At 45.1% G+C, this 27,610-nt stretch overlaps 1 protein-coding gene and 1 long non-coding RNA gene across 3 annotated transcripts in view; one reads left to right on the top strand and one right to left on the bottom strand.

Annotated features, from left to right (window-relative positions):
- Window positions 1-27,610, top strand: part of LOC125150124 (uncharacterized) — a 191,388-nt gene that overhangs the window by 36,514 nt on the left and 127,264 nt on the right. For both annotated transcript variants that reach the window (XR_007146240.1, XR_007146239.1), the window contains exon 2: window positions 26,266-26,537. This is a non-coding gene — a long non-coding RNA (uncharacterized LOC125150124). The remainder of the gene's footprint in view (window positions 1-26,265; window positions 26,538-27,610) is intronic.
- KCNV2 (potassium voltage-gated channel modifier subfamily V member 2) lies at window positions 385-12,681 on the bottom strand. Its single transcript, XM_047829500.1, has 2 exons — window positions 11,281-12,681; window positions 385-778 (listed from the first exon to the last, which is right to left on the bottom strand). Exons 1-2 carry the CDS (start codon window positions 12,679-12,681, stop codon window positions 497-499), a joined length of 1,683 nt encoding a protein of 560 aa, XP_047685456.1. The 3' UTR covers window positions 385-496.

The raw sequence follows: 27,610 nt of genomic DNA, 5'->3' as shown, positions 1-27,610 counted from the left end.
CAGATATTTTGAGGCTCAGATATTTAAAGCTATGGCCCTAAACCCCACAGCCAGTAGTTCAGGGCTTGTGATTGAGGTTGGTCTAACTCCAAAGCTTACCTAGTTCATGGCTGCGACATTCTCTCTGACTAGAAAATTAAGGATTTTTTTTTATTCAAGGAAACTCTTCTCACATCAACTCAAATCCAAAAATATTTATTGAGATACCATGAGAATTTGCAAGAGAAACCCAAGATGGTGCTCCTATCTAGGAGTGTTGAGGACCGATGTCACCGGAGGGGGGTGGTCATGGTTCCTACACCACAGTGAAAGAAAAAAAATGACAGGGTCCCACTTGGGGCCAAAATGAATACTTCTAGAGCCAGAACTCTGAACTGGATGCCTTTCGTGTATGACTGTTAAATGTGTCCATGCACTGCCAATTCTGACATTATAAAGAAGGAGAATTGAAGCCTTGAGGTTCATAGGGTCTACCAGCCACGCATCCTAGGAAACATCAACTCTCTTGCCTTGGGGTGGGCTGTGGGTGGGTTCGAGCCAGACACTCTGCCATCTTCTTTTTGGCTCTCTGCAGGAACTCTACTTTTCCCCTTTCCCTTCTCATGGCAGTGTACTCATAGGCTTTGAGCTTACTGTAGTAATCCGAGAATTTGTTGTAGAGGATGGAAATTGGCATCCCATTGAGGATAATCCCAAATGCAATGCAGAGGAAGGCAAAAAACCTGCCCAGGATGGTCTCTGGGTACATGTCTCCATAGCCCACAGTGGAGATGCTCACCTGTATAGGAAGGAAAGTGGGAGAGAATGGTTAGCACTGTGATGGAGGAGAAGACAGAGAACCGGTCAGGAAAATGTCCTCTGTCTCCCTGAAGGTACATGTGGGTCATGTAACAGCTCCTGCAGAGCCAGCTTTAGGAGGTAGCAGTAGGTCTGCCTGTAGGACCTGAATCATGGAAAGAAGACCACCTGTGGAGCTGGAAGTCTTGGGCTTAAATTCTGGCTACTATAAATATTCTTATACACAATATAGAGGAGATCACAGCTGCTTTATAGGGTTGTAAAGAGCACGTAAGATACCTTGTGTAAAGTTCCTGGTGTAGCATGGGCTCAATAAATGTTGGTCTCTGCCTCCCCTCAGAGGGGCCAACTTGGGGACTGGGGACCCTGGGTTTGCCTACGTGATAGGCAGTTCGGGAAGAGCTCAGGCTTAGAGCCTGTCAGACATGGGTCCAAGTCCTAACTTTGACCCTTCCCCATTGAGTACCCGTGGGTAAAACATTCAGTCTCTAAGCCTTGGTTTCTTCATCTAAAACAGGAGGATAGAGACGCCTGGATGGCTTCGTTGGTTGAGCGTTGGACTTCAGCTCAAGTCATGATCTTGTGGTTCCTGAGTTCGAGCCCCACATCGGGCTCGCTGCTACCAGTGTAGAGCCCGCATAGGATCCTCTGTATTTGTCTCTTTCTGCCTCTACCCTGCTTGTGCTCTCTCAAAAACTAATACTAAAAAAAATAAAATAAAATAGGATAATCCCTAACACTAAGGATTCTCCTGAAGACTAAAGAAGAGGAATACAGAGCACTTAACACAGTGTCAGGCACACAAAAGGCATTCGACAACCTTCTCTGGAGACAATTACAATACTTCTCAGTTATTATGTCGTTCAAATGAGATATTATAGATGAAGGTGCTTTAATTGCAAATGTCTGGAGAAACACTCTCATTATTTTGCAAAAGGGCTTTTGTAAGACATCACAGACCAAAAATATGTTCACCCTGCATGAAATCTTTCCCATCACTCTTGCACACTGCTTTAAATTCCACTAATTAGAGATTTATTTAGGTTAACAAGCTTCTGTTTTAAAATGCAGATACCCGTGAGACTAGTTATCAGTCAGTGTAGCCAGAGAAAACCTGGGAAAATCTCTTGGGGCCTGTGTTTTAAGCCTCATGTACTGAGTCTCTGGTCCCCAGACTGATGGCTAAATTACTAGAAGCCTTTTAGGCAGGGCTGTTGAGTCCTTGCAAAAAAAACTGTGCATTGCACAACTGCAGGGGGCACTGTTTGCTTCATCAATTTGTGGTGTTGCCATGATTTTCTAGCAGACGGTAGTAAGACAGCCCATGGACCCATGCTGGCACAGTGTTTAGCTTAGAAATGTAAGCATTTTTGTTTTGATGATGTAAGGGTTGGCCTGAACTTAGGACAAGTGTGACTGATGAGTTAGAAGGGAATGAAGAAGTGGGCCAGCTGGGCAAATCTGGTGGCGTTAATGAGAGCTACAGCATCCTCCAGACCATACAAAGTGAAAGCTTGACTTCCACTCTGGGGTAGGTGATAGACAACCTCTCACTGCTCTATCTCCAGTGGAGACCTGCTGAGGGTGGGCCTCCCCTTCCCATGGGGATGGAATGCAAGCAAGCATCTAAGAGAGGCAGGCTGGTGTGGGTTACCTTAAGGAAACAGAGATGGCATGAGGCTATGTGGCTCTGAATCTACCTCCCAGTGGAGTGTCGACCAATGGGCTGTGGAAACAGGCTCAGGCTTGACACCTGCCTAAGGGGAGGGGACAAAGGGTGGAGGGCACTCTGGCTCCAGGAGAGAATCTCCTTTGTCAGCTTTGTGCAGCAAAGGGTGATGAGAGGCAGTGGTAGAGTGAGAGCGTGGGCGAATCTCGAAGTGTGTGTGGGTGTGTGTGTGCGTGTGTCTACATGTGTGTGTCCTGTCACTGGCCACGCCCTAAAGAAAAGAATCTGAGTCAGGTCTCTGTCCAGATACGTGAACTGAACCCTGGCTTTCATATGTCATTAACCGCAGCGCTCCTACCTCTGTAAGAATGCTGAGTCACTCAGTCTACTTGCCCTGGAGGAGGCTGACAGGGAGTCTGGGGGCAGGGCTGAGTGACACTAAGGGGTAGCTCAGGACAGGAAGCATCCGTGAAAGGTGAGAGCACAGGCTTTGAGGTGAACTGGTTCCTCAAGGGTGCAAGACAGGGGGCAAAGGGCTAGGAGCATACCGAGGGAGATAATTGAGACAAAGTGCCTATTTTTTTTTTTTCATTTATATATTTTTAAAGTTTGAGAGCGTGTGTGAGCAGGGGAGGGGTAGAGAAAGAGGGTGAGAGAGAATCCCAAGCAGGCTGTGTGCTGTCAGCATGGAGCCCAATGCAGGGCTCAAACTCATGAACCCTACGATCAAGACCTGAGCCGAGATTGAGAGTTGGACGCCTGACTGAGCCACCCAGGCACCTATTTTAAACTTCTGATCAATCCCTACCCTGGCTTTCTTGCACTCCCAACCTCAACTTCAGTTTTTTGTTTTGGCTGAACTTTGAGTGAAGAGTCAAAAGCAAAGAGAATTGGCTTAAGGAAGATTAAATATTTGATGTGAATATGGTAAAAATATTTTTGTATATCTTGGATCTCTATGTTTAGAGAAAAGATCTCTTCTGCTAGGAGGCTCTGTATGACTGGTCCCAAAGAATTTGTTCAAAATGGATAGCGTATCTTTATATTGTCTGTTTTGTGGATACTTCGACTCAACCAGTGACCTGGTTCGTGCTCCTTGGCTCCAAGAGGAATGCAGAATTCCTTGGCTTTGGGGGACTTGTCTCCCTGTTCCTCAGACCAAACCTGTTTCTCCCTGAATATTAAAAATTGAAGGCCCTAGACTGATACATTTCATCTCACAGTGAGTTCTCACATTAGCATGAGTTGGGCTTGGAAATGTGACCAACATTCCTGCAATCCATCTGAGATTCCTGAAAACATTGGCTGGCTCAGCCCTCTGTAAACTGGAAACTTAGCAGTGGAAGGCTTACATATTTTCCCTAGCCTTTGGGTCCCAAAAGCCAGAACGTGACCTTCCCCCAGAAATGCCCCTATTAATCAGCAAATACTGGCCTCCTAAACACGACAAGGAAGACAAGCATCCAGTTTTTCTCTGAAACTTTAGAAGAGCTACATGGGAATTTCTCCTCCAACAAGGAATGTTTGTTTCCTTCATAACGAAGGAGGCATAGATGAAATCTCGGCACCTGGTAATCCATCCATCTAGGAATTATGATCCCAGGAAACATAACTGATTTTTCAAAATAATGAGCACCCCTTTTAGCGTTCCCAGGCAATCTGAGGTAGTAAGGACTAATGGTTCCTGGCTAAAAATAGTACATACCTCAATGCTTGTTGTCCTTGAAAGGATTTAGTTCAAAGGCCATACGAAGCCTAACCATGCTGCTGTTGCCACAAATACCTTAGGAATTCCTCTTTGGATTATAATCTGCACAGAGGATTCAGTGGCATGACCTTGAAATAAGTGGTCTTACCCACCTGGAGGGTTAATGCTAGGTGCCAATCTTAGACTCAGGGGTCTCAACTCTCTTTTAAAATACCAAAGGTGAAGAGCTGGCACCATTACAAAGAAGTAAACGGATATGTCTCAGTCTCCGGAGATAATGCCTCCGTGGAATTCAAAGAATGTTTTGATGGGTGGAAGCATTGTTAGAATGAGGTCATGGGTGAGGAGAGGACCTTGGAGAGAACAGCCAGCCTCCTCTGTCCACTGAGGTCCTGACATGTATGTCAATTGCACAGTAAGGAGGAAGTGTGCAAAAAGCTAAGGCAAATGTGGGATCTATGCATGTCGCTATAGAAAGGTACACAGTGATGCTGGCGTCCTCCACATCTTCTGTTTACTCGCTACTTTTCCCTGCCCTCTACAACTCCATCGTGTCCCACTCAAGTCCTATTGGCCCTCAGGAGGATCCTAGGTCAAAGACCTTCTAAGGAGGGGGCTGCCCCAGAGTCAGGAGTCTACAGGAGCAGAAGTCGTAAAAGTGCCTCACAGCCTTGGCCCCAGTGACTATGGCCCCTCCTGGGCCATTTCTGAAGCAGCTACAACGCCGCCGCCTCCTTTTACTGCTGCCTGTGCCAGACGTGTACCCACTGTCTCTCAGTCCCAAGCGCAACACCCCTCTGTACTCTTTCCTGTAGTCTTGCTGCTTGGGAGTCCACAAACTGCATTTCCCAGACTCCCTTGCTTGCTATTTTCTGGTTGTGCTCTGCTAGTGAGAGGCTGTTGGCACACTGGAGGTGGATGAGGAGGTAAGGGTCTCCGCTCCTGCTTCTGGTTTTTGTCCTCATCCTTCAATACAGCAGACAGATGTAGCTCATGCATCTTTTAGCACATGGGACACTAACCTCATGGTGTCATCCTAGGAGTCCCTCAGTAGCTCCTTCTCTGTACTTCCGGTTCCTTCTATTTGGCCCCCCACTCCTAGGGCTGACAGCTAGTTGATGGAGTAACCACTTTTTGGGTTATCTTTGTTTGCCCGTGTTGCTCTTCCAGACTTCTAAACACCTGTGTATCTATAACCCTGTATCAAATTGCCTCTGTTTAAAATATCTACTTTTCTTGGTTTCTTGGTTTTCCTGATTGTAACTTGACTGATGCACCTTCCAAAGGGGTCTTCTTAAAAGCCAGCCATCACTCCATAAGAAAAAAAAAAAAAGGAAATCTCAGTGACCTTGTAAGGGCCACCTATTTGCAAGGAAATGATAGTGTACTTTGGGAAAACAAAGATAGGAGCAAGGTCTCTGTGGCACCATTATCTGTTCCCTCAGCTAGACATACGTTTTCTTTTTGAAGAGTTTTTGTTAGCTTATGAAGGAGTGAGTTCATGACATGGTTTCCTGTCGGGTATCTCTAGCTTTAACTCACTTTTGAAGCCCAGAAGGCAATGGCCTGTTGAACAGTCCAGTGCCCTCTTCTGCTTTAAAACATGGCCACATTGGAAGCAATGATGACTGCTTCATCAGAGAGCTGATTGTTCTTGCTGAGTGTGCCATGCATCTCCCATACCCAGGCAGCCCAGAGAGCCCCCGACATGGCTGGAACTGCTCGAGGTGGGCATCCCTTTATCTGGAAATGCGGAAGCTCTCCCGGGAGAGAACAGTTGACCCCTACGTATGTGTTAGGGTTTCTCTTCTCTCCAGTAGAGAGGGAATCACTTCTGTTTTATTTTCCCCCCAAAGAATCTGCAAGCAAAGGTTATGGCTTCTACATGATAAAGACTATCAACTAGACAGATGTAGTAGCTTGTATTTCTTGTGGATTTGCTATGGGTTAGCATTTTACATATGTTTCTTATTACACGAGTGCTTACAAATAATCTTCATTTGACAGACGAGTGGGAGGGGACTATCTTGTATCCTAATGCATGAGCATTTGCAGACATGAATGGCCATGAGGGATTTGTTTTGCAGCTGTAGAAGTATTCACAGTCATGAAAACTATTGTATTCCTCTTAAAACCTTGAGTTGAATTACAGAGGAAGGTTGTAGGATCCTTGGCATAGAGAGAGGGAAGATTATGAACAGCAAGTCAGATTCTGGGGCTGTCTGAAAGTACTAAAAACACATGGATGAATGGCTTAGAGAATCTGTCTCCAGTGTGGTTGAATATACATGGAACACAGCACTGCATTCTGGAAGAAAATCTCAATTATGTTTTTCTTCATCTTTAAATCTTCCACGTGTGAGTGCATATTTTCCAATGTGTAATAATATGTCTGAGCAGTAAAATCTTCCTACAGGAGAATGATCGTATTACTGACCTAATTTGTTTTTAATTACAGTATAGTTGATGCATAATGTTACATTACTTTCAGGTGAACAACACAGCGATTTGATAAGTCTATACGTTATGCCCTGCTCACCATCTGTCAGCATACAACCGAATTACAATACTACTGATGACAGTCCCTCCCTGTGCTGTGCCCTTCATCCTTGTCATTTAAGGATTCCGTAACTGGAAACCTGGGTCTCCTACTCCCTTTCACCCATTTTACCCCTTCCCCTACCACCCTGCCCTCTGGCAACCATTAGTTCGTTCTACTGATGGATCTGCTGCTGCTTTTTCGGTTTGTTCATTCGTTTCAGTTTTTAGGATCCCACATATAAGTGAAATCAGGTGGCATTTGTGGTCTGCATCTGATTTATTTCCCTTAGCATATTGCCCTCTAAGTCCGTTGGTGTTGTTGCAAATGGCAAGATCTCATTGGTTTTTTTATGACTGAGTAATATTCCCGTTGTGTGTGAGTGTATGCGTGTGTATGTAGACACACATATCTTATTTATCCATTCGTCTATTGATGGACACTGGTGCTGCTTCCGTAATTTGGCTATTGTAAATAATGCAGTGATGAACAAAGGTGTTCATAGATCTTCACAAATTAGTGTTTTTGGAGAACCTGGGGGCGCTTGGGAGCCTCAGTTGGTTGAGCGTCTGACTCTTGATTTTGGCTCAGGTCATGATCCCAGGGTTGTGGTATTGAGCCCCACATCAGGCTCTATGCTGAGCTTGGAGGCTGCTTAAGATTCTCTCTCTCTCTCTCTCTCTCTCTCTCTCTCTCTCTCTCTCTCTCTCTTCTTCCCCTGCTTGCATGCAAGCATGCTATCTCTCTAAAATAAAAAAAAAATGTAATGTTTATTTTTGAGAGAGAAAGGGTGGGGGAGAGGGTGAAAGAGGGAGGCACAGAATCTGAAGCACGCTCCAGGCTCTGAGCTATCAGCACAGAGCCCGACAGGGGTTCAAACCCACAAACTATGAGATCATGATCTGAGTCAAAGTTGGATGCTCAACTAACTGAGCACCCAGGCACCCCAGTGTTTTCATTTTTTTTGGATAGTCAATTTCCTGGGTTATACAGTATTCCTATATTTCATTAGTAACCTCCATACTGTTTTCCACAATGACTGTACCAATTTACATTCCTACCAACAGTGCATGAGGCTTTTTTCTTCTCATTGCCAACTTTTGTTATTTCTTGTCTTTTTGATTCTAGCCATTCTGAACAGGTGTGAGGTGATATCACATGGTGGTTTTCATTTGCATTTTCCTGATGATAAGTGATATTGAGCATTTTTTCACGTGTCTGTTGGCCATCTGGACGTCTCCTTTGGAAAAATGTCCATTCGGTGGGCCTAATTCTTCATAGCTTCCTGTGTCTAAGCTCTTGGCCACAGAACTTACCAATGCTTCCCTACACTGGGTGGGCTAACCTGGTCTGCTCTTGGACTCTGAGTTTGGCTTTGTGACTGGCCTTGACCAGTGGGTTGAGCAAAGGACAGTGCTCACATGATTGAGTCTACATTCTCCCTCTTGCACAGGGCCATGACCATGAGTCCATGCCTGCTGGAGGATCGAGGAGATATGGTCTCCTCTCCTCTTTGATCTCAGCTGTCAGCCAGTTGATCATAAGACCTGTGAGTGACTGGCACCAGCCCAAATGAGAAAAACCTTCTGGTTGAATCCAGCCTAAATTGCTGACAGGCAAACTCCTAAGCCAAATAGATGTTTGACATTTGAAACCATTAAGTTTGGGTAGTTTGTGATGCATCATTATTATAGCCCTGAGTAACCTAATTTGTGCATCAATAAATAACCTAATTTGGGCATAGCTGGAATACACATTTATCATGGGCGTATGCTGAAAAAATTTTAAATCATGAGATGTATGATCAATAACAGGCTTGGAGACAACTGGATCAGAGCTACTTTGGGGATTCCATTTTTTACTCTCTTCTCTGTTGAGTCATGTCTATAGAGACGGGTTTCTTCTCATTGTTCAAATTTCAGCTGAATGTCATTCTTCTCCAGTGGGGCTTCTCTATCAAAGGTAGATTCTGCTGTGCATCCCCCCCCCCCCCCCCCCGCCAGGTCTCTCTCTATCCTATTATGCAAGACACATCAGTATCTGAAACGATACATTCTCTTTCTCCTTTGGAATATAAACTCCATGAGGGAAAGAAGTTCCTATTGTGTTAATGTTGTTCTGTCACTCAAGATCTCCAGTGTTTACATTACTAGTTGGTTCAGTGAATGAATAAGATGGATTTTGTGAATCTCACAAAGAATTCATCTACATGTTGTCTCTCTACTGGGTTTTACATCAGGAAACAAGAGGTTTTGTCTACATAATTTTGACAGCGTTCTTTTCTCTTTGTTCTATGGAGAATATGTGCCCTTGATACACAATACGGAGTGCCACCACAAGTACAGGGAAGCACCTGCTTGATCTGTATTGTCCGGGGGCACAGAGCAGTCTTTAAATGTTCAAGGGGGATTGTTCTTAATGTTTTCATAGGTTAGTGTGCAAACAAATGCATTAGTCATAAGGGTTTTTACTAATCTACCAAATTCTCAGAGAAGAAATGCACAAAGGCCATTGGGAAAACGTGCAAATTTTGGCCTGTGAAAACAGTGCCGGATGGAGATAATGGCCACAAATAAAACTCACATTGGCCAAAGCAATAATTGGTAAAATGTGTTACAGATAAAAACCAAATGATGATACAATTTTTACTGTAAAACTAAGGGAAAACACTAATTTTGACTAACATAATTTGAGTTAACATAAAAGGGATAATTTGAAGGGTTTGAGTGTCGTTGTACATTAAACAGATCAAGAAATTAGATGCAATCAATAGGCATGCACTTCGGGGAATTTTTTAGAAAGAGAAATCATAAGCAATTGAATTTTTATCAGTTTTTAGATTAATATACAAAGTCCTAAAAAGTTGTGTGGGTTAAAGGTAAAGTATCAAAGCATCCCCGAGGCCTCACCTGTATATATGGGAGTCTTCTAAGATACTTGGATGGATGGAGACCTAGACTCTCAGACTTAGTAGCATATCATCAGCATGTGGATTTGCTCTTTCCTCTTCCTGCTTTTCTCAGCTCCAAAGTAAATGTCATTTGCTGGGGACCAATCATCTTCCCTCAGCTCTATCTGTACACATGGTTTATCTACTATGGTGACGACCTTTTGTCACTTGGAATATCATCACAGGTGCGGCACTGGGCTAGCTCATGGGCAAGAGCCTCACGCCATCCCCGTTACAAAAGAAGCCCCCCAAATCCTGTTGGACACGTGAGTGCTCTGTTTTTCAGTGACGGAAGACTCACTGAGTTGTAGAGCTCGGTAGCCACCCCATTTTAGAGACCAGAAAACTGAGGATGGGGAGTAAGGGAGTGAGGTTTCATAATTACTTAGGGACACAGTTTATTACTAGCAGATCGGGGACTAGGATCCAAATCTCCCATCTTGCTGAACTACAATATTAGCAGCCCTGGGTTGGTTCATCTCAGAAATCCGCCCCAGACTGTGGGTTCTACCATACCCAACATTAGTGTTGAAAATACCTAGTTCCTCACATGGAAAAACCTGGTGACATTTGCCTAATGTTTTTAAGGGCATTACAAACCACCTACTCTTTAAAATAAGGAAATCACACACCCAGTTCTTCCCTCTCTGTACAGATGTCAACTTGTCAATCAGCATTTCCAGTGACGTAGGGATTTTCTGGGGATTTAGCCTAGCACACCAGAAATACAGATACTTGAGTAAATGGCCTAAGAGACTAGCAAAAGGCAAATACTAAAGAAAACAGCAAAAATAAAAGACTACTAATTAGGCCAGGCCTGGGGCAGATGTAACGGTTGAAAGGGAGAATGCTGGGTGCAGGAAAGGAATGCATTTATTGTGGGAGGGGCGTGGGTTTCAGTCCTCGCTCTGCTACGTTCAGCTGTACGTCTATACCCAAACCCTCTCAGTTCCTCTAGCTGTAGAGCGGGTCAAGAATGCTAGGTCCTAAAGGAACTTGAGTGCTACTGGAGCAAATTTCAGTTGTTAGATGCTTCTTTCCACATTCTGATTGGGCCCAAACCAGGGGGATTTCAGTTAGGGTGGACGCTGGCCGGCTGGGTCTCCCCTTTCCCTGGCACAAACGTACAGTTTGCTTTTTGCTTCAAATCTGAAGCCACTTCCAACATGTCCTCTTAAAGAAACAAACAAAAAACCCAGCGATCGTAGCCACTTGACAGGGTTGCAATACTGAAGTAAGATAAACTCTGCAAACCGCTTAGGACCACAGGTGTTTTGTAAGTGGCGAGTAACAAGAATGACGATGACGAATGGTCCCCCTTAGGGGGGCAACAAGGAAACCTTCGTAAAATCAGCCTGTCCAGGGACTCAAGATGAAACCTAGATGTGGAGGTGCCCGGGACGAAAGTCAAATTCCGTGACTTACTGAAAGACTGTGCCTTTCCAACTCCGCGACAGCCACCTCCGGTTTTTGTTAGTTGGAGGCGGTGAAGGCACGGATGGGGGTGGGGAGGGGAGCAGCAGCCCTTAAGCAAGGCAGGGGACAGGTCAGGGCACGAGGCTGAAGGCAGGCTGGCGGCTGATGACCCGGGGGGGGGGGGGTGTCCCGCTACTCACCGCGGCCCACCACCAGGCGTGCGGGATGCTGGTGAAGTTGGTGTTGGGCACGTCGTGCTCCACCGAGTAGACGGCCGCCGAGAAGGTGAAGATGCCCATGGTGATGAAAAGCATGAGGCAGCCCACCTGCTGGTAGCACTGGCGCAGCGTGAAGCCGAAGGCGCGCAGGCCCGTGGAGTGGCGGGCCAGCTTGAGGATGCGCAGGACGCGCATCAGGCGCATGACGCGCAGCACCTGGCCCACCTTGCCCACGCGGCCCACCGTCTCCAGCTCGTGCTCCCGCGGCGCGCCCTTGCTGCGCGCCTGGTCCTCGCCCGTGAGGCACTCGAGCAGCAGCTGCAGGTAGAGCGGCAGGATGGCCACCAGGTCCACCAGGTTGAGGGCGCTGCGCGCGAAGCGCCGCAGGTCGGGCGTGGAGGCGAGGCGCAGCAGGAACTCGAGCGTGAAGAAGGCGATGCACAGCATCTCCACGTGCTCCAGGATGGGCCGCGGGTCGCCGCCGCCCGCGCCCTGCGCCGCCCGGTGCTGCATCTCCTCCACCGTGTTGAGCGCCAGCGCCACGACGGACACGAGCACGAAGAGGCTGGAGGCCACCCCGATGGCCTTGGCGGCCACGGACGAGAAGGGCTTCTCCAGGAGGTTCCAGAGGCGGCGGCGCTGCGGCCCGTAGAAGCGCATGTCGCGGAAGAGCTCCTCGGCCTCCTCGGTCTGCGCCTGCGCGCGCAGCTCGCGCTGGATCTTGAGCTGGTCGCTGAGCTCGTCGCGCCGCTCCTCGAAGCAGATGCGGCAGCAGCGCGGCGTGTACTTGAGCCGCACGCCCCAGTAGCCCAGCTCCTCCAGGAAGCAGCGCGGGCACAGCTCGTCGCGCACCAGCAGCACGCCCGACGCGTAGAAGTTGTAGACGAGCTGGAAGACGGCCGGGTCGCGGTCGAAGAAGTACTCGTCCGTCTGCTCCTCGTAGTCGTCGCACAGGCCGAGCTGGCGGCTGCGGCTGGTGGACGTGGCCAGGCGGCCCAGGCGCGTCTTGGGGTAGCAGGCCAGCTCGCAGCAGTCCAGCCGGTAGCTCTGGCCGCCCACGTTCACGTTCAGGGTGGACGACGCGGCGGGAGGGGCGGCGCGGCTGTCGGGCTGCGCGCCGGGGGCGGCCTCCGGACGCCTGTCCTCCTCGCCTGGGTCGTCCTTCAGCTCGTCCTCCTCCCCCCCATCGTCGTCCTCCTCGATGTAGTAGTTATAGTTGCCCTCGGTCCACGGCGGGATGCTGGCCAGGGAGCCGGAGCGGGCCCCCACCGAGCAGACGCTCCTGCGGTGCTGGCTGCTCCCGGCCTGGGGCGCGTCCCCGCTCTCTGTAGTATTCCAGGGCCTGTAGCCCCACGACCGTCGCCTCTCGCTCTGCTTCAGCATGGCTGCGGCAGGTGCACCCGCTGCTCTGGCTGGGGACTGCCACCGGGAGGACGGATCCTAACCCCTGCTCTGTCTGAGAGGGGCCTGCACCAGATGACCGAGCTGCCCAGCCCAGCCCAGCCCAGCCCTGGGGGAACTCACCAGACGCAGGCAGATGGCTGATGACTGCTGCTCTAATCTTGCTGATAGGGAAGCAGCAAGTGTTAGGAGGGATTTAGAGCCTCTTAGCCACTTTCCGCCCCCCCTCTCCCTGCCCTGCCTGACGTAGGGGTTGACTACGTGGTCTTAAATCTGTAGATAATCAGAAGGCGGCAGAGGTTATTGCTAATAAAAATGTCTCCAATCCTCAGGCCCGCCCTCAGGAAGTGCTCAGCGAGTTTGGACCCCGGGGGAATCGGTGAATTAGCTGTAGTTGCATGGTTGGCTGTGTTTTGGTCTAACTGATGGAATTGGAGCCCCTGTGATCAAGGAAACAGACGGCAGCAGAATGCTCAAAGCGAGTTGGTCACAAGTCTGTCTTCTACTCCGTGTAGCCCCTTGTTTAGATCACCTAAGACCTCGAATGTTTCCCAGGCTCTTTCTGTCACACGATCACAGTCGTGTTTCCCAATGAATTCCACTTAGCAGCCTTGCCCTCCTGGATTTCCGTTGGCCTGTTTCTCTGCCTGTCTCTTTCCCTTCCTTCTCTTGAAGGGTAAGAACATATTTCCAGAAAGAATCCAGGACTGGTGGGTACATGTTCTTGCAGCCCTGCTTAGCTGCTGTGTTAGGCCATATGTAAAGGTGGCCAGACTTTATTCCAAGGAAAAGGTCTTGATCGTTTTCCCAAACGTCAGTTAAAAATTTTTTTTAGGTTTCTTTCCAGGGATCAAGTAACGTGCTAAAGGCTGGGGATGGAAACCCGATGGAGACACGGTTGCTCACGGTTTTGTAGGTGATAGAAACAGGCGAGCCCAGCTAAAGAGTGGGTGGCAGAGAAAAGGAAGAGACTGGTTTTGAGCGGGGAATTTGTTTTTAAATTCAATTTATGTTGACTAGCTCATGGTTATGGTTAAAAAAAAAAATTCAAAAGGCACAGGGTACCTGGGTGGCTCAGTCAGTTGAGCATCTCTTGATCTCAGCTTGGTTGTTGATCTCAGGGTTCTGAGTTCAAGCTCCCTGGGGGGGCTCCACACTGGGCATGAAGTGTACCTTAAAAAAAAATGCAAAAGATAGAAAGGTGCATTACGGTGGACAGTTTCTCTTTCCCAAACCAAACTTTCAGTTACTACATGTGCCACTGAAGAAGCAACCACTGTTATTCATCCAGAATACTTTTTGGTTGTTCTTTCAGAACTATTCTAAACAAATACACGCAAAATTCTATCTCCATCTGTCATCTGAAAATCTCTCTATTATCAACACAAATCATAGTACTCTCTACATATTGCTTTTTCCAATTAACCATGTGTCTTAGAGGTGTTTTTATGTGTGAACATAGATGTCTGCCTAATTTTGAAAATAGTCTGACAATAGTGATAAACATTCAGATGGTTTTATATATTTGCTCTTAGGAACAATGGAGCAGCAAATAAGCCTGTCATGGGCGTTACTTTATATGATTTTACGATGTGTAGGAAGGATCACAAAGAAATCTGATCAGACGGGGGCAGAACAAATTGGACAGATACCTTGGGGAAAGATTGAAAATGACATCATCTTACACATACATGGAACGATCAGGGTTATTTAAAATAATATTCTGTCCAATAGGAATGTGTGGGCCTTATTTGGAATTTCTGATTCAAACAAAAAGCTTAAAACATTTTTGAGACCACTGGAAATTTGATTTGATGATATTTAGGAACTGTTAGAATGCTTTATGCGGGCGCACCTGGGTGGCTCAGTCAGTTGAGCGTCTGACTTCGGCTGAGGGCATGATCTTACTGCTGGTGAGTTCGAGCCTTGCATTAGGCTCCCTGCTGGCAGCTCAGAGCCTGGAGCCTGCTTCAGATTCTGTATCTCCCTCTGTGTCTGTCCCTCCCCTGGTGGTGCTCTGTCTCAAAAATAAACAAACATTAAAAAAAAAAAAAGAATAAGGAATGCTTTTATGATAATGGTCTTGTCATGTAGAAGTGAAAGGCTGTGTATCTTTTAAATTTTTTTTTTCAACGTTTATTTATTTTTGGGACAGAGAGAGACAGAGCATGAATGGGGGAGGGGCAGAGAGAGAGGGAGACACAGAATTGGAAACAGGCTCCAGGCTCTGAGCCATCAGCCCAGAGCCTGACGCGGGGCTCGAACTCACAGACTGCGAGATCGTGACCTGGCTGAAGTCGGACGCTTAACCGACTGCGCCACCCAGGCGCCCCAAGGCTGTGTATCTTTTATACAAACATACTGAGGTATGTATGGATGGAGTGATTGGATACCTGAGATTCGCTTCAAGATAATACAGGAGAGAGAAAGTGGGTGGGCATTGCGTTGAGTCGGGGCACCTGGGTGGTTTAGTCGGTTAAGTGTCCAACTCTTGATTTCAGTTCTGGTCATGATCTCACGGGTTAGTGAGTTCGAGCCCGACATGGGGCTTTGCACTGACAGCAGAGAGCCTGCTTGGGGTTCTCTGTCTCTCTGTCTCTCTGTCTCTCTCTCTCTCTCTCTCTCTCTCTCTCTGCCCCTCCCCTACATGTGTATGTGCTTGCTCACACTCTCTCTTTCAAAACTTAACAAAAAACTGGCTGTGAGTCAGTAACTGCTGAGTGTTGGGAATATAGAGCTTCCTTATACTGCTCTCCTTTTGAATGTGTTTGAATTTCTTCCTAATCAGGTTTTAAAAAGACACATAAAGGATACATTGTTAGAGGTGGAATTGGCAGGTCCAAGACCCCACGTTTGCAATTCTGGTCGATGATGCCAATGTCCCTGCTAACAATATTACTAATTTAAAACTCATCATCACACTTCTTCAGCTCTGCCCATTTTATAGGTGAACAATGACATGTGGGATCATTTTTTTAAAATTTGTAAATGTTTGTTTATTTTTGAGATACAGAGCCGGGGAGGGGCAGAAAGAGAAGGGGGTGAGAGGATCCAAAGGAGGCTCTGCACTGATAGCGGGGAGCCCAACATGGGGCTGGAACCCACAAACCTAATCGTGACTCGCGTCAAAGTCGGCCGCTTAACTGACTGAGCCACCCAAACACCCCTGACACGGGGGATAATTTTAATTTGTATTTCTCTTACTGTGAATGCAGTTTGGCACCTCTTCATGTCATTAGCCATATTTTTTTGGTGCGTTTCTTACTGATTTGTGGGAGAGTTTTCTACATTCTGAGAATAGACCCTTTGGTGGGGGCTTTATGGTTTGCAATTTTATCCTTCGGTGGGTTTTTTTCCCCCGTGTAAATTGTTTATTTGAGGACTTCTCAGTGTCGTGTCCTATTAGGAAAGTCTTTGCCACTCTGTAATTTCTAAGAATTTTCTTCTTAGGGTTTTACTTCTCACAATTAAGGATTTGATCCGTCAAGAATTAATTTTGATGTAAAGAGTGAGATATGGACCCAACTCTGTTTTCCAGATTTTATCCACATGTCCCAACACATTAACTGAATGATTTCTCTTTTCCTCACTGGTGTATAATGCTATCTTCATCACGTAGTTCAGTTTTGATTATGCCTTGTGGTTGTTGGGCCAGGTAGCAGTTTCTACAGGGTCTGCACCTGCTGTCGCTGTTAACCTTTCAATAGGCCACAAATCTACAAGCTTAAGATAACACCTAAGCAGGCCTAGCCTTTAAGTTCATAAATGCACTTCTGGTGTTCTCTTACTAGCATACGATATATTTTTTTAAGTTAAATTTTTTTTCGTGTTTATTTTTGAGAGAGAGACAAAGCACATATGGGGGAAGGTCAGAGAGAGAGGGAGACACAGAATCCAAAGCAGGATCCAGGCTCTGAGCTGTCAGCACAAAGCCCACCATGGGGCTCGAACTCAGGAACTCTGAGCTCGTGACCTGAGCCGAAGTCAGACACTTAACCGCCAAGCCTCCCAGGCACCCCTTTCTGACATAGAGTATTAGTGTTGTCTCTCCATTAGCACCACAAACTGCTTTCCGGTTTTATCTCTTCTTTATATTGTGCTCCGTTCTGTCAACAAGTACCTTTTCTCTTCTGAATTGATCGTACTATTAGAAAAAATTACCACTGTTTTCATAGTTCTCATTTCCTCTCTTTCCATTGTGGTCATCGACCGCTTCTTGCCCAAGCTCTCAACATCGTCGTGGCTTTAGTACTGAAAAGCAGGAGAGGTGGTCATGTTTGTAGGACCTCTCAAAGCTAAACACAACATAACCCTGTCATGGACGGAGGTGGATGCCCTTGTTGGGCCCCCCGGAATGGTCTCTTACCCCCCAAATGCATCTCTCGGTGTGGGCGTGTAGCTTGGACTTTACCCTTGGATTTTACCTTTGCAAGGGCGACGGTCACCATACCTGCAAATGCTTTCTACCAAAGAGAACTGTCCAAAAAAAGAACGTGTGTGTTCCTAAAGTGATGAGTTCCTCCTCCTTGAATGCGTTCAAGAAGCTGCAGGGCAGAGGGAAACCTGTATGATCTTCAGGCTGGCTTCTGCCTTGAAATGACTCATATTCCAACTCTTTCCTCGAGGATTCATTTGCCCTGAATTCCCTTCTGCCTTTCTTCTCCTACAATCCTTGCCCTTCAGAAGTGAGCTCAGACATCACCCTCCTCTTGGAGCAGTCCCTCTCTGACACCTCTCTCTGTTTCCTCAAGGTAGGTTAGCTGCTCCTTTTCGGTGTTGGCATTTAAGGGAACACACATCACTAACATAGAATGTGAGGCACTTATTTCAATGAAGAGAGACTTAAACATTTTCCCATTAGGAAGTTTTAGAAGTGCGTTAGAGAAAAGTTTTAAAAATTGAGTAGAGCGCTAATCACCACTACAACAATAATAGCATGCCCAGATTCTGAACTGTATTAACACTTACAACAACCTGTTGTGCTATTCCTGTTTTATAGGTAAGGAAACAGGGAAGTTAAATGACTTCCTTGCGAGTGCACAGCAAGTAAATGGTAGAGCTGGGTTTTGTTCCAGACTAACCAGGCTAACCAACAGGTTGCAAAATAGCATATACATAAACGCCACCTACAGTGTCATCAACCAAAGACAATTACTGTTAATATTTTAACCTGTGTCTTTCCATTCAATTATACGCGCGCGCGCACACACACACACACGCACACACACACGGATATATATATATATATTTAACCTGGTACCTGGTCGTGGTCATATTGAACATAAAATTATATATCCTACTGTCTTCATTCAGCATTTTCACAGGAGCAATTTTAAGCAATTTTTAAAATGTTTTATTTATATTTGAGAGACAGAGAGATAGCAGACGAGCGGGGGAGGGGCAGGAGCGAGGGAGACAGAATCCGAAGCAGGCTCCAGGCTCCGAGCTGTTAGCACAGACCCAGACGCGGGGCTGAGATCATGACCAGAGCCGAAGTCGGATGCTTCACCAACTGAGCCAGCCAGGCGCCCCAGAAGCATTTTTGATGAAAAAGAAAAAAGCCTTTGTAAGCATTATTTTAAAGGCTACAAAATGCTCTGTATTTTGGCTGTGCCATCTGTAACTAAACCAAATCTCTCTTATGGAAATAAATATGTTTTAGTATTCTATTATAAGTAACGATAAAAATAGGTTTGAGAGCTTTTTGTTGTTGTTCTTAAGGTTTTTTTTTGTTTTTGTTTTTTGTATTCTGAGTAATTCTTTGAGACCATTTGGCTAGATTTTTTTTTACACCATTCTCTTTCAATATGGAGGCTTCCCATGTGCTCCTGGGCCTGATGTTTGTTCTTCTGAGGACAGCCTTTCTCCACTCCAGCCTGTCCTCTTTTCCTCCGGCCAACTCCTGTTCGCCTTGGGTAGGCGGAAGGCTAACCCTTCTAGCCTGTCTTCCAGGACGGCCTCCCAGCATTCAGCCCCTTCCCCCTACCTGTTCTGCCCCAACAGCTTCATTTGGCCTAGCAGAGCCCTTAGCACAAATGCTGTCTGCTTGCAAACAAGACAGGACTGCGAGTTCCAGAAGGGCCCGACAGTGGCTGCTTTGTTCACCGTTTGATCCCCCGGTTCCAGTCCAGTGCTTGGCCGATAGCTGGCACTCAGAACTGCTGGCTGAGAGAGTGAAGTATTTGATGTCTATGGCCAGCTTGTTTTGCAGTTTGCCTCACGGTCCACTCTTAGCCCCGAAGACAGGGAGTGTCTTGCACAGCGGCTTAGTCAGAACGGCTTTGCTCCTTGTTATTTGCTCAATGAGAAGTGAAAATGACATGACCCTTTTGTTTTACCCAAGTCTATACTGTTGATTCACTTCTAGGTTCCCCACTAGCCTCTCACGTCTTCAAGGATGAAGACCGTCTTGTCTCTTTGGCCCCAACACCAAGTGCGATTGAAGACCTCTCTGTATTAGTTCTTACAACTGCATGTAAATCTGTAATCATCTTTAAAATGTTAGAAACAACAACAACAGATTGACTGCTCTGCACTGACGTAGTCCGAAGCCCCACTGGGGAGGGGAAGAAAACTAGCGAGCTCTGAGGAAAGTGGTGGGGGGGTCCTACCTGCTTGTCTTTGGTGACACAGATTGATAGGCAGCGTGGTACAGTACAAAGGACACTGAAACTAAAGCACATGGGATTTTGCTTTCTGCTTTCTGGTTCAAAGCTTTGGGAAAATTGCCTCGACCTTGATCATCTCTGTTTCCTCATCTGTGAAAGGGGGCGCTGGGGGATTTCTTGTTAATATAAAAAGAGAACACCCCTCTACTTTATCTTCAGTTGGCTTCCCTGTGCCACATCCTAGCACATAGGAAAGACAGCCATCTCTTCTGCATCCGGCCAAGTCCAACCCCATTCCTGATGATATACCTACGACACAAATAGGTTTCATTTTTAGCTCCTGGAGTGTTTCTCGGCAAATAACCGTCCCATTCGCAGTGCACCATTAAAATGAATTCCTTTATGTTAATGCAGTGCTGACTAATAGAACTTCATATGTTGATAGACATATTTTTACGGCTTAAAACATGAGTAGTGCCACTGAGGAACAGAACTTAAAATTGTATTTAATCTTAATTAATTTATATTTAATAGTCCTGTGTGGCTAGTGGCTACCATGTTGTACAGGACAGTATTAAGATAACTTGTGCCTGGATTGTCCCTTTTAAAATAGGCACTGGCCCCCAGGAGCAATGCCCTTTTAAGACATTGACCCCTCGGTCACATGAGGTTGCCAGCATAAACTGGCCTACTACTTCTAGGACTAAAAGGGAGTGAGACAGAGGAAAAGTAATTTGGATATGACAATGAATAGAGCTGCGGGATGGGGCAGAGAAGTCTGAATGGGGGGGGGGGTAGACTTGGGGGTGGGGCATTTCAGAACAGATTCAGATCCTGGGCGGGGTGGGGGTGGGGGGCGGTGGCTCAGGAAGAGCCTAGAGCGCAAAGGGAGTAACTAAGGCAAGTTGTAAGAAGACCACGGTTGCTGAATGCAAACACCTTTGCAATTTTGCCCAGACCTAGTCCTGAGAAAGGCAGAGAGAGAGAGATTTAGTATTCACTCGAGAAACTGTATTTCCTTCAAGATCTTTGACGTCCCCATCAGTAAATGATTAGGGTTGTAACTGTAAACTGGGACCTTCAGATGAAGAGCTGGATGATTAATACTCAAGCCAGAACAAAGAAATTATCAAAAAACAAAACAAAACCCAACAATCTTCCCAGCTTTCAATAAAGGAAAAAGAGTAGCTTTTTGAGAGGAGAAGCATCTGTTAAGCCTGGTGAATTTCTTCCACTAACTGAATTATTTAAGTATTTGCTCACCTCCTTCTCTTGAAATTTGCCTGTCTCGGCCTAGGTAAAGTGTGCAATGAATGGAAACGGCAAAAGATTGCAGTGTCTCAGTTGTTTGGAATCGTCACTGACCCAGTGAAAATTGTCTGTGGGTTTGGGAAAATAGAGTGAGGGGTGTGGGCGGCTGCTTGTAACAAAACACTTTTGTTGCCAATGTCCTGTAATCAGGCTTCATCTGGTGGTGGGGGGTGCTCCCCCTTCTGTAAGCCCATCCATCCTTTAAAAATTTTTTTTTTGATGTTTGTTCATTTTTGAGAAAGAGAGAGAGAGAGAAAGTGCGTGCGCATGCAAGCAGGGGAGGGGCAGAGAGAGAGAGGGAGACACAGAATCAGAAGCAGACTCCAGGCTCTGAGCTGTCCACATGGAGACCAATATGGGGCTCGAACTTACAAACCATGAGATCATGACCTGAGCTGAAGTCGGCCACTTAAGTGACTGAGCCACCCAGGCATCCCTCATCTGGCCTTCTTAATTAACTCTTTTAAAGATGAAGAGCCTGTGACTAAGAAGTGTGGTTTCTTGCCTGATGTTGCTCTGAAAGTGGCTGGTAGAACCGGGTCCGGAATCTGGGACTCCTCTGTCTGCCACTTGGGCACCTTCAGGTCCTCTGTGCGACTTCTAATGGTGTGTCCCTTCCTTAGAAAACCTCCCCTTTGATTTCTGATCTTCATTTTTCATTTCCTCTAAACATACATAGACAGTCTTCCAACATGGTTCTTTTTTGTTTTTAATTTTATTTTTAACGTTTATTATTGAGAGACATGAGCATGGGAGGGGCAGAGAAAGAGGAGGAGACACAGAATCCGAAGTGGGCTCTAGACTCTGAGCTGCCAGCCCAGAGCCCTCCCACGGGGCTCAAACTCACAAACTGTGACGTCATGACCTGAGCCTAAGTCAGCCTCTTAACTGACTGAGCCACCCAGGCACCCCAACATGGTTCTTTTTTGTTCGCTTTGCCCCCACTGCCACGGCTGATCTTGCCACTTATTCCACCATTTTGGAAGTGGATGCCATCCAATTCAATGTAAAGTGTAAACATGCTGTGTCTAAGACCCTGTGCTACTTCTGAGCTGGGAGGGACCCAGTGGTCGTCTGCTCCCACCATTCACTTCAGAGATAAGGAAACTGAAGTGTCCGATAAATCAGGTGACTTACCCAGCGTCCCGTAGACAGTTGAGCTGGTACCTGCCTGACCTTGGAACCCTGTTCTCATTCCCCCTAACTTGACATTGCTCTAGCATCACTGCATCTCGTTTTTCACTTTGGAGTTGTGTCCATGTGAAACAAGAAAATTAGCCATCTGGAAAGCGTGCTTTTGAGTAACTTAAATATCAGATCCTGACATTTAATAGAGAGCTAAGGTCGGTGACCACAGACGAATTGCTTTGGCTGGTCTGATTCCACAGCAAATGTCTCAGTCCTTCATTGTGTGTTGGACGAGGTATAGTCACAGTTGGACTTCGCATAACATCCAAAACCAACATCCTCTCTTTGGCTCAGACCAGAACCTTGCCTATTTTCTGTGGTAGAGTAGACTCCATTGATCTTTAAAAAGTTGAGCCTTGTATAATTTGACACAGCTTCGCATCTCCGTTCTTCTGGTTTCTAGTGTTGTCCCCTGGTCTCTGCCTCTGGGTGTCTCTTTCTCCTCCACATACTCTGAGAGGAGAAACTCTCTCTGACCAAGTCTCCAGAAGACCAGAAATGAGGCTACTGAGCCCTGCGTTTGATTTAGAGAGAAATTTGTTTTCGAGAATTCTGCCAAGGGAGGGAAATAAACCAGAGACCGTGGAACATCTGCTCCATGCTGGTATTATTGTGATGATTGGGGCTCCCTGGAGTCGGGGTGAAGATGAGCCAGTGGATGGTCCTGGGGTGATTTGCCCGTTTGAAACGTGGCATCTGTGAAAACCTAGTAAAAATACAAAGAATGTGCCTGAATGGATGGTACGTGAAGAACTCTGGACTAGAACAATTCTCGGGGAACCCTTAAAGATGAATAAATGTGGCCAGGGGAAGGGATTATATATGATTAATAACGACTCTGTTATATTGTTAAAATTGCCTATGTAGTTGCCCTCCAAAGACAGTTTCGTTTCTGGTTTTTGTTGTTGGTTTGGTTTTTTGGGTACGGATCAAAGTTACCAGTCAGGCCAGATTACATAGTGCAGGTAAATACTTTCCACCCAGCTTTCTAGAATGTCATGTCTCCACATTACAAAGGTTATTCACAAAATCAGAACAGAAGAGTTAGACCTTGGGTCATGAATGAGTGTGTGGGAGTTAGACTCACTGAAAAGCATAAACGATAGATTTAAGTGAGTATATTTGCAGCTATATTGTTCTTCTATTGATGTAGAAGAAATTCTAAGGCAGTGCAACTGACCTTAGTGAACTCCATGAGAAAAGTCAGTATTCTGGACTGAATGTCAGTTTGGAACTTGATTAGCAAGGCATTGCCAAAAAGAGTTAGAGAAGAGATAAAAATTACTTTAATCGACAGAGCAGCTATTTGTATGTAACCCTGTGCATGGTGCTGCTAAAAGGCTGGTGATTAATAAGTAGCTTATTCTTTCAAGAAGGGTAATGATTTTCCTTGGCCCCGTAATTTCACTCTTGATTTAAAATTATTTTGGCAAAAGTCAATCTTAGCTTCTGTTATGTGAGAACATCACAAACTATGACTAAATGAAATCATTTTAAGGGGCTGTGTTTCTTGCATAGGTTATGATTATATTCAGTTTCATGGAACAGAAAGCTAACTTAAGAATTTACACGTAGACATTACTTTGCCCCTGTGACCAAGATTGGCAGTCCAGGGTTGGTGGAAGGTAAGGGTGTCACCAAGGACAAAGACTCCTCATGATTATTTGTAAACTGTAGAAAGGTGCATCATTTGGTCCCAAATACACACTGGTTTTGTCATTCTTTTTTTTTTTTTTTTTTCTGGATGAGTAGGTTCTGCTGTGATCTTTCTATCCAGTGTCCATGTTCTAACATGAACTTGTGTTCCAAACCTCTGGTCATGATCCTGATACCTGGAGTTACTCAGAACAATCTACCTTGTGAATTGTATTGCTTTAAAAAGATCCCAGATCATGTCCAAAAAAATCAGAGAAATGTACAAAGAAGAAAATAAAATCCACCTCATATTTTACAGCCCCAAATAACTACTAACATCACGATGAAACTTCATCCAGAAATTGTTACATTTCTGTACGTCTATATATACATATGTATGTGTACACATGCATATATAGCCACACATATGTAATTGTATACACATATTGTGTTATTTCCCACTCCTATTTTTATAAATAATTATATATATATACAGGATTGTGTAAAAATTTGCCGAGTGACTGGAAGTGCAGTCTTAGCTGCTTTCTGAATTATTCAATTACACCAGGACCCGTTTCCCCGCCCCACCCCCTCGCCATCTTGCTTTTAGCCAAACATGAATGTAAAGGAATTGTCTACAGTAGGTTGTCTTTCCATTTGGATATATCTTGTTTTATGATTCTTGGTAAGGTTTTGTAGATCTATTTACAAAAATTCCAAGCCCACCTTGTTCAATTTTTCCTGAATGCTTTATTCACTTGACCAGCCGTTGTCAATGAGATATTGTCTATGTTGCCATTTCTAGGTACTCATTGCTAGTAGAGAAAAAAAGTTATTGAAATTTGTATATTTATGTTACATTGAGCCATCTCACCAAATGATCTTATTCTAGCAATTTTGTAAAAAAAACTAGTGTTTCTAGAAACAAAATCGTATCGATAAATCAAGAGAGTTACCTCTGCTTTTTAACACGTATCCAAAATATATTCTTTGAATTTGCTCATAGCTCCCAGGCAATATTGAAAAGTTACAGAAAAGAATAAGAATTGAAAATTTACAAAGTAGCCTGAGAAATACCCAATTAATATATGCTGCAGATACCTCGGTTGAACCAAGCACATGAAAAGGATGCCAACTCCCACTCTAGTAAGATAAAACATACCATAATGAATGAAAAATACTCAGTTTCATTGTTACATATTAAAGTGACAAAAAATAAAGTGAAAAAAATAAAAATAAAATAAAAAATAACAACAGTTATTGTTGCTGGGGCAAATCCTTTGTTGTTGTTGTTCTTTAGGACGATTGTAAAGTTTATTTAGAGAGAGCACGCAAGCTGGGGAGGGGCAGAGAGAGTGGGAGACACAGAATCTGAAGCAGGCTCCAGGCTCTGAGCTGTCAGCACAGAGCCCGACGTGGGGCTTGAACTCACAAACTGTAAGATCATGACCTGAGCTAAAGTCAGCCAGTTAACCGACTGAGCCACCTAGATCCCCTGTTTTAATTGGTATTGATATCAAGCTTTATAAATAGTTGTTACATATGTGGGGTATGTTCCTCAATCTGAACTTTTCTTTTTCTAGAGCGTGTTTGCTATTCTTGGGCCTTGGAATTTCCACATGAGTTTCAGAATCTACTTTTCAAGTTCAAAAAACAAACAAACAAAAAAACGTTGGGGGGCTTGGATTAGAAATGAATTCATTTGATATGTCATTGTGAAAGAGTTGCTATTTAGAATAGCTAATCTATATCTCTGCATTGATTCAGGTTTTAAAAATGTCTTTCACCTCAACATCACTTATCAGGGAGATGCAAATCAAAACTACAATGACCTATCACCTCACACCTGTCAGAATGGCTAAAATTAACCCAAGAAACAAAAGGTGTTGGTGAGGAGGTAGGAAAAAAGGGAATCCTCTTGTACTGTTGGTGAGGATGCAAACTGGTGCAGCCACTCTGGAAAACAGTATGAAGGATCCTCAAAAAATTAAAAATAGAACCACCCTCTTGTTCAGCAATTGCGCTCCTTACCCAAAGAATACAAAAATACAAACTTAAAGGGATATGTGCACCCCGATGTTTATAGCAGCATTATAGCAGCCAAACTATGGAAATAGCCCAAGTGTCCATCGACTGATGAATGGATAAAGAAGACGTGGTATAGATCTCTACAATGGAATATTACTCCACTATAGGAAAGAATGGAATTTGCCATTTGCAACGGCATGGATGGAGCTAGAGTATAATGCTAAGTGAAATAAGTCAGAGAAAGACAAATACTATATGATTTCACTCATATGTGGTATTTGGGAAACAAAGGAGCAAAGGGGAAGTAGGCAAACCAAGAAACTGACTCTTAACTATAGAGAACAAACTGATGGTTACCAGAGGGGAGGTGGATGGGGGGGGTAGGGGTGAAACAGGTGATGGGGATTAAGGAGGGCACTGGTGATGAGCACCGGGTATTGGAGGGAAGTGTTGAGTCACTATATTATATACCTAAAACTAATATTGAGCTCTATGTTAACTAACCGGAATTTAAATAAAAACGTAAAATGAGTTTTAAAATTTTCTCCTTAAGGTTTTGAACATCGTTTATTGGATTTACTCCTGACTTGGATTTTTTCTGCTATTATGTATGCCGCCTCTGGTGATTTTAAAATAGGTTTACGCCTTCTTTGAAATGCCTCCCTTTAAACGGTGAAGCTTAATTCTCCTCCTATTAAGTGCAAGACAGATTGAGAGACTTCGGACTAAGAAAACAAATAAAGCAGAAGAAATTCAGAAACGACAGCATAAAGGCTTCCTCCTTGCTCTTTTTCAGATCGTTCTCTGTGCAGGAATGCAGCTGTAATGTCATGAGAGTACTCCTGCAGTCGTAGAGAGAGGTCCAAACGCAGAGAACTGAGACCTGGTGGAGCCCTGCCGCCTCCAACCACATGAGTGGCCATCTTGGAACCGAATCGTCTAGCTGCAGTCAGGCCATTCAGGTGACGACATGCCTTCTACCATGTGACGGCAACCTCATTAGAGACCTTGAGCCAGAACCATCCAGCTGAGCCACTCCTAGATTCCTAATCCTCAATACCACCAGAGGTAAGAGGCAAAAAAAGGTTTATTGTTTTCAGCCACTAGGTTTTAGAATACTTCATTACAGAATAATATATAACAAATACGCCTTGTTAAAAACGCTCTTTTTGTTGGCTGCTGTATGGAAGCCACATTGTTTTTTTACGTTATTTTTTGTTTTTAGCCAGCTACCTTGCTAAGTTCTCTTACTAATTTCACTAATAATAAGTTGTCTGTAGATGGTAAGATGTGTGTAGACATTTCATATGCCCTTCGGCAGCTTTCTTTCCTTCCATTCCTTATTTCCCACCCCCCCCCCTTAATGCAGGTGGCTTGGTCTTCAGTGTGACGATGACTAGAAACATTGATAGTGGGTGTCCTTGTTCTGTTCCTGTTTTTAAGGGAGTTTTCTGACATTTTCCCACTGGTAGAATATCCTTATTGGGTAAGAGAGTTCTTGCTCACTCTCACTTGACGCCCTCAACGCACGAATACACGCGAACTTGTGCTAGTGTATCTGTAGTTACAGACGCAGTTCACATTCTTTGCACGGAAACGATAAATGAGAAGACACAAAGACACAAACACTAAAAATGCTGTTGGATATTGCCAAATCACCTCCCAGCATGTTGCATCATGAGAAAACTCCATTGATAGTATATGTGCATGTACATTTACTATTACATAGTATGTGCACATTCTCCATGTGTCCTCAACCATTTTCGTCTCCAGTGATAACCTCCTCGTTCTCTTCAAGTAATAATGAAAACGTCCGGTTGTAGAGCAGTTACTGTGTTCTAGGCACTGTTCTCTGGCTTCCTTTATATTAGCTCACCGTTAAAAAGGTGCTTTCATTAACCCCAGTTCACAGGTGAACATCTGTGGCACAGAGAGTTTCGATAACTTGCCCAAAGTCCCACCGCTAGTGAGTGACACGGCCAAGATTTGAACCCAAACAACCAGCCCTCGAGTTCATGCTCTTAAACGTTATGCGACACAGCCTTTTACAGCTGGCAGCTAGTGAGTGTTGGCCCTGTGGTCAGAGCTGTGGTAACTCAGTCGTCACCATCTCAGCAAGAACTGTTATCATCCTCAGTAGG

The sequence above is a fragment of the Prionailurus viverrinus genome, chromosome D4 (assembly GCF_022837055.1).
Source record: "Prionailurus viverrinus isolate Anna chromosome D4, UM_Priviv_1.0, whole genome shotgun sequence".
NCBI lineage: Eukaryota > Metazoa > Chordata > Mammalia > Carnivora > Felidae > Prionailurus > Prionailurus viverrinus.
This window is presented reverse-complemented; position numbering and strand designations above follow the sequence as displayed.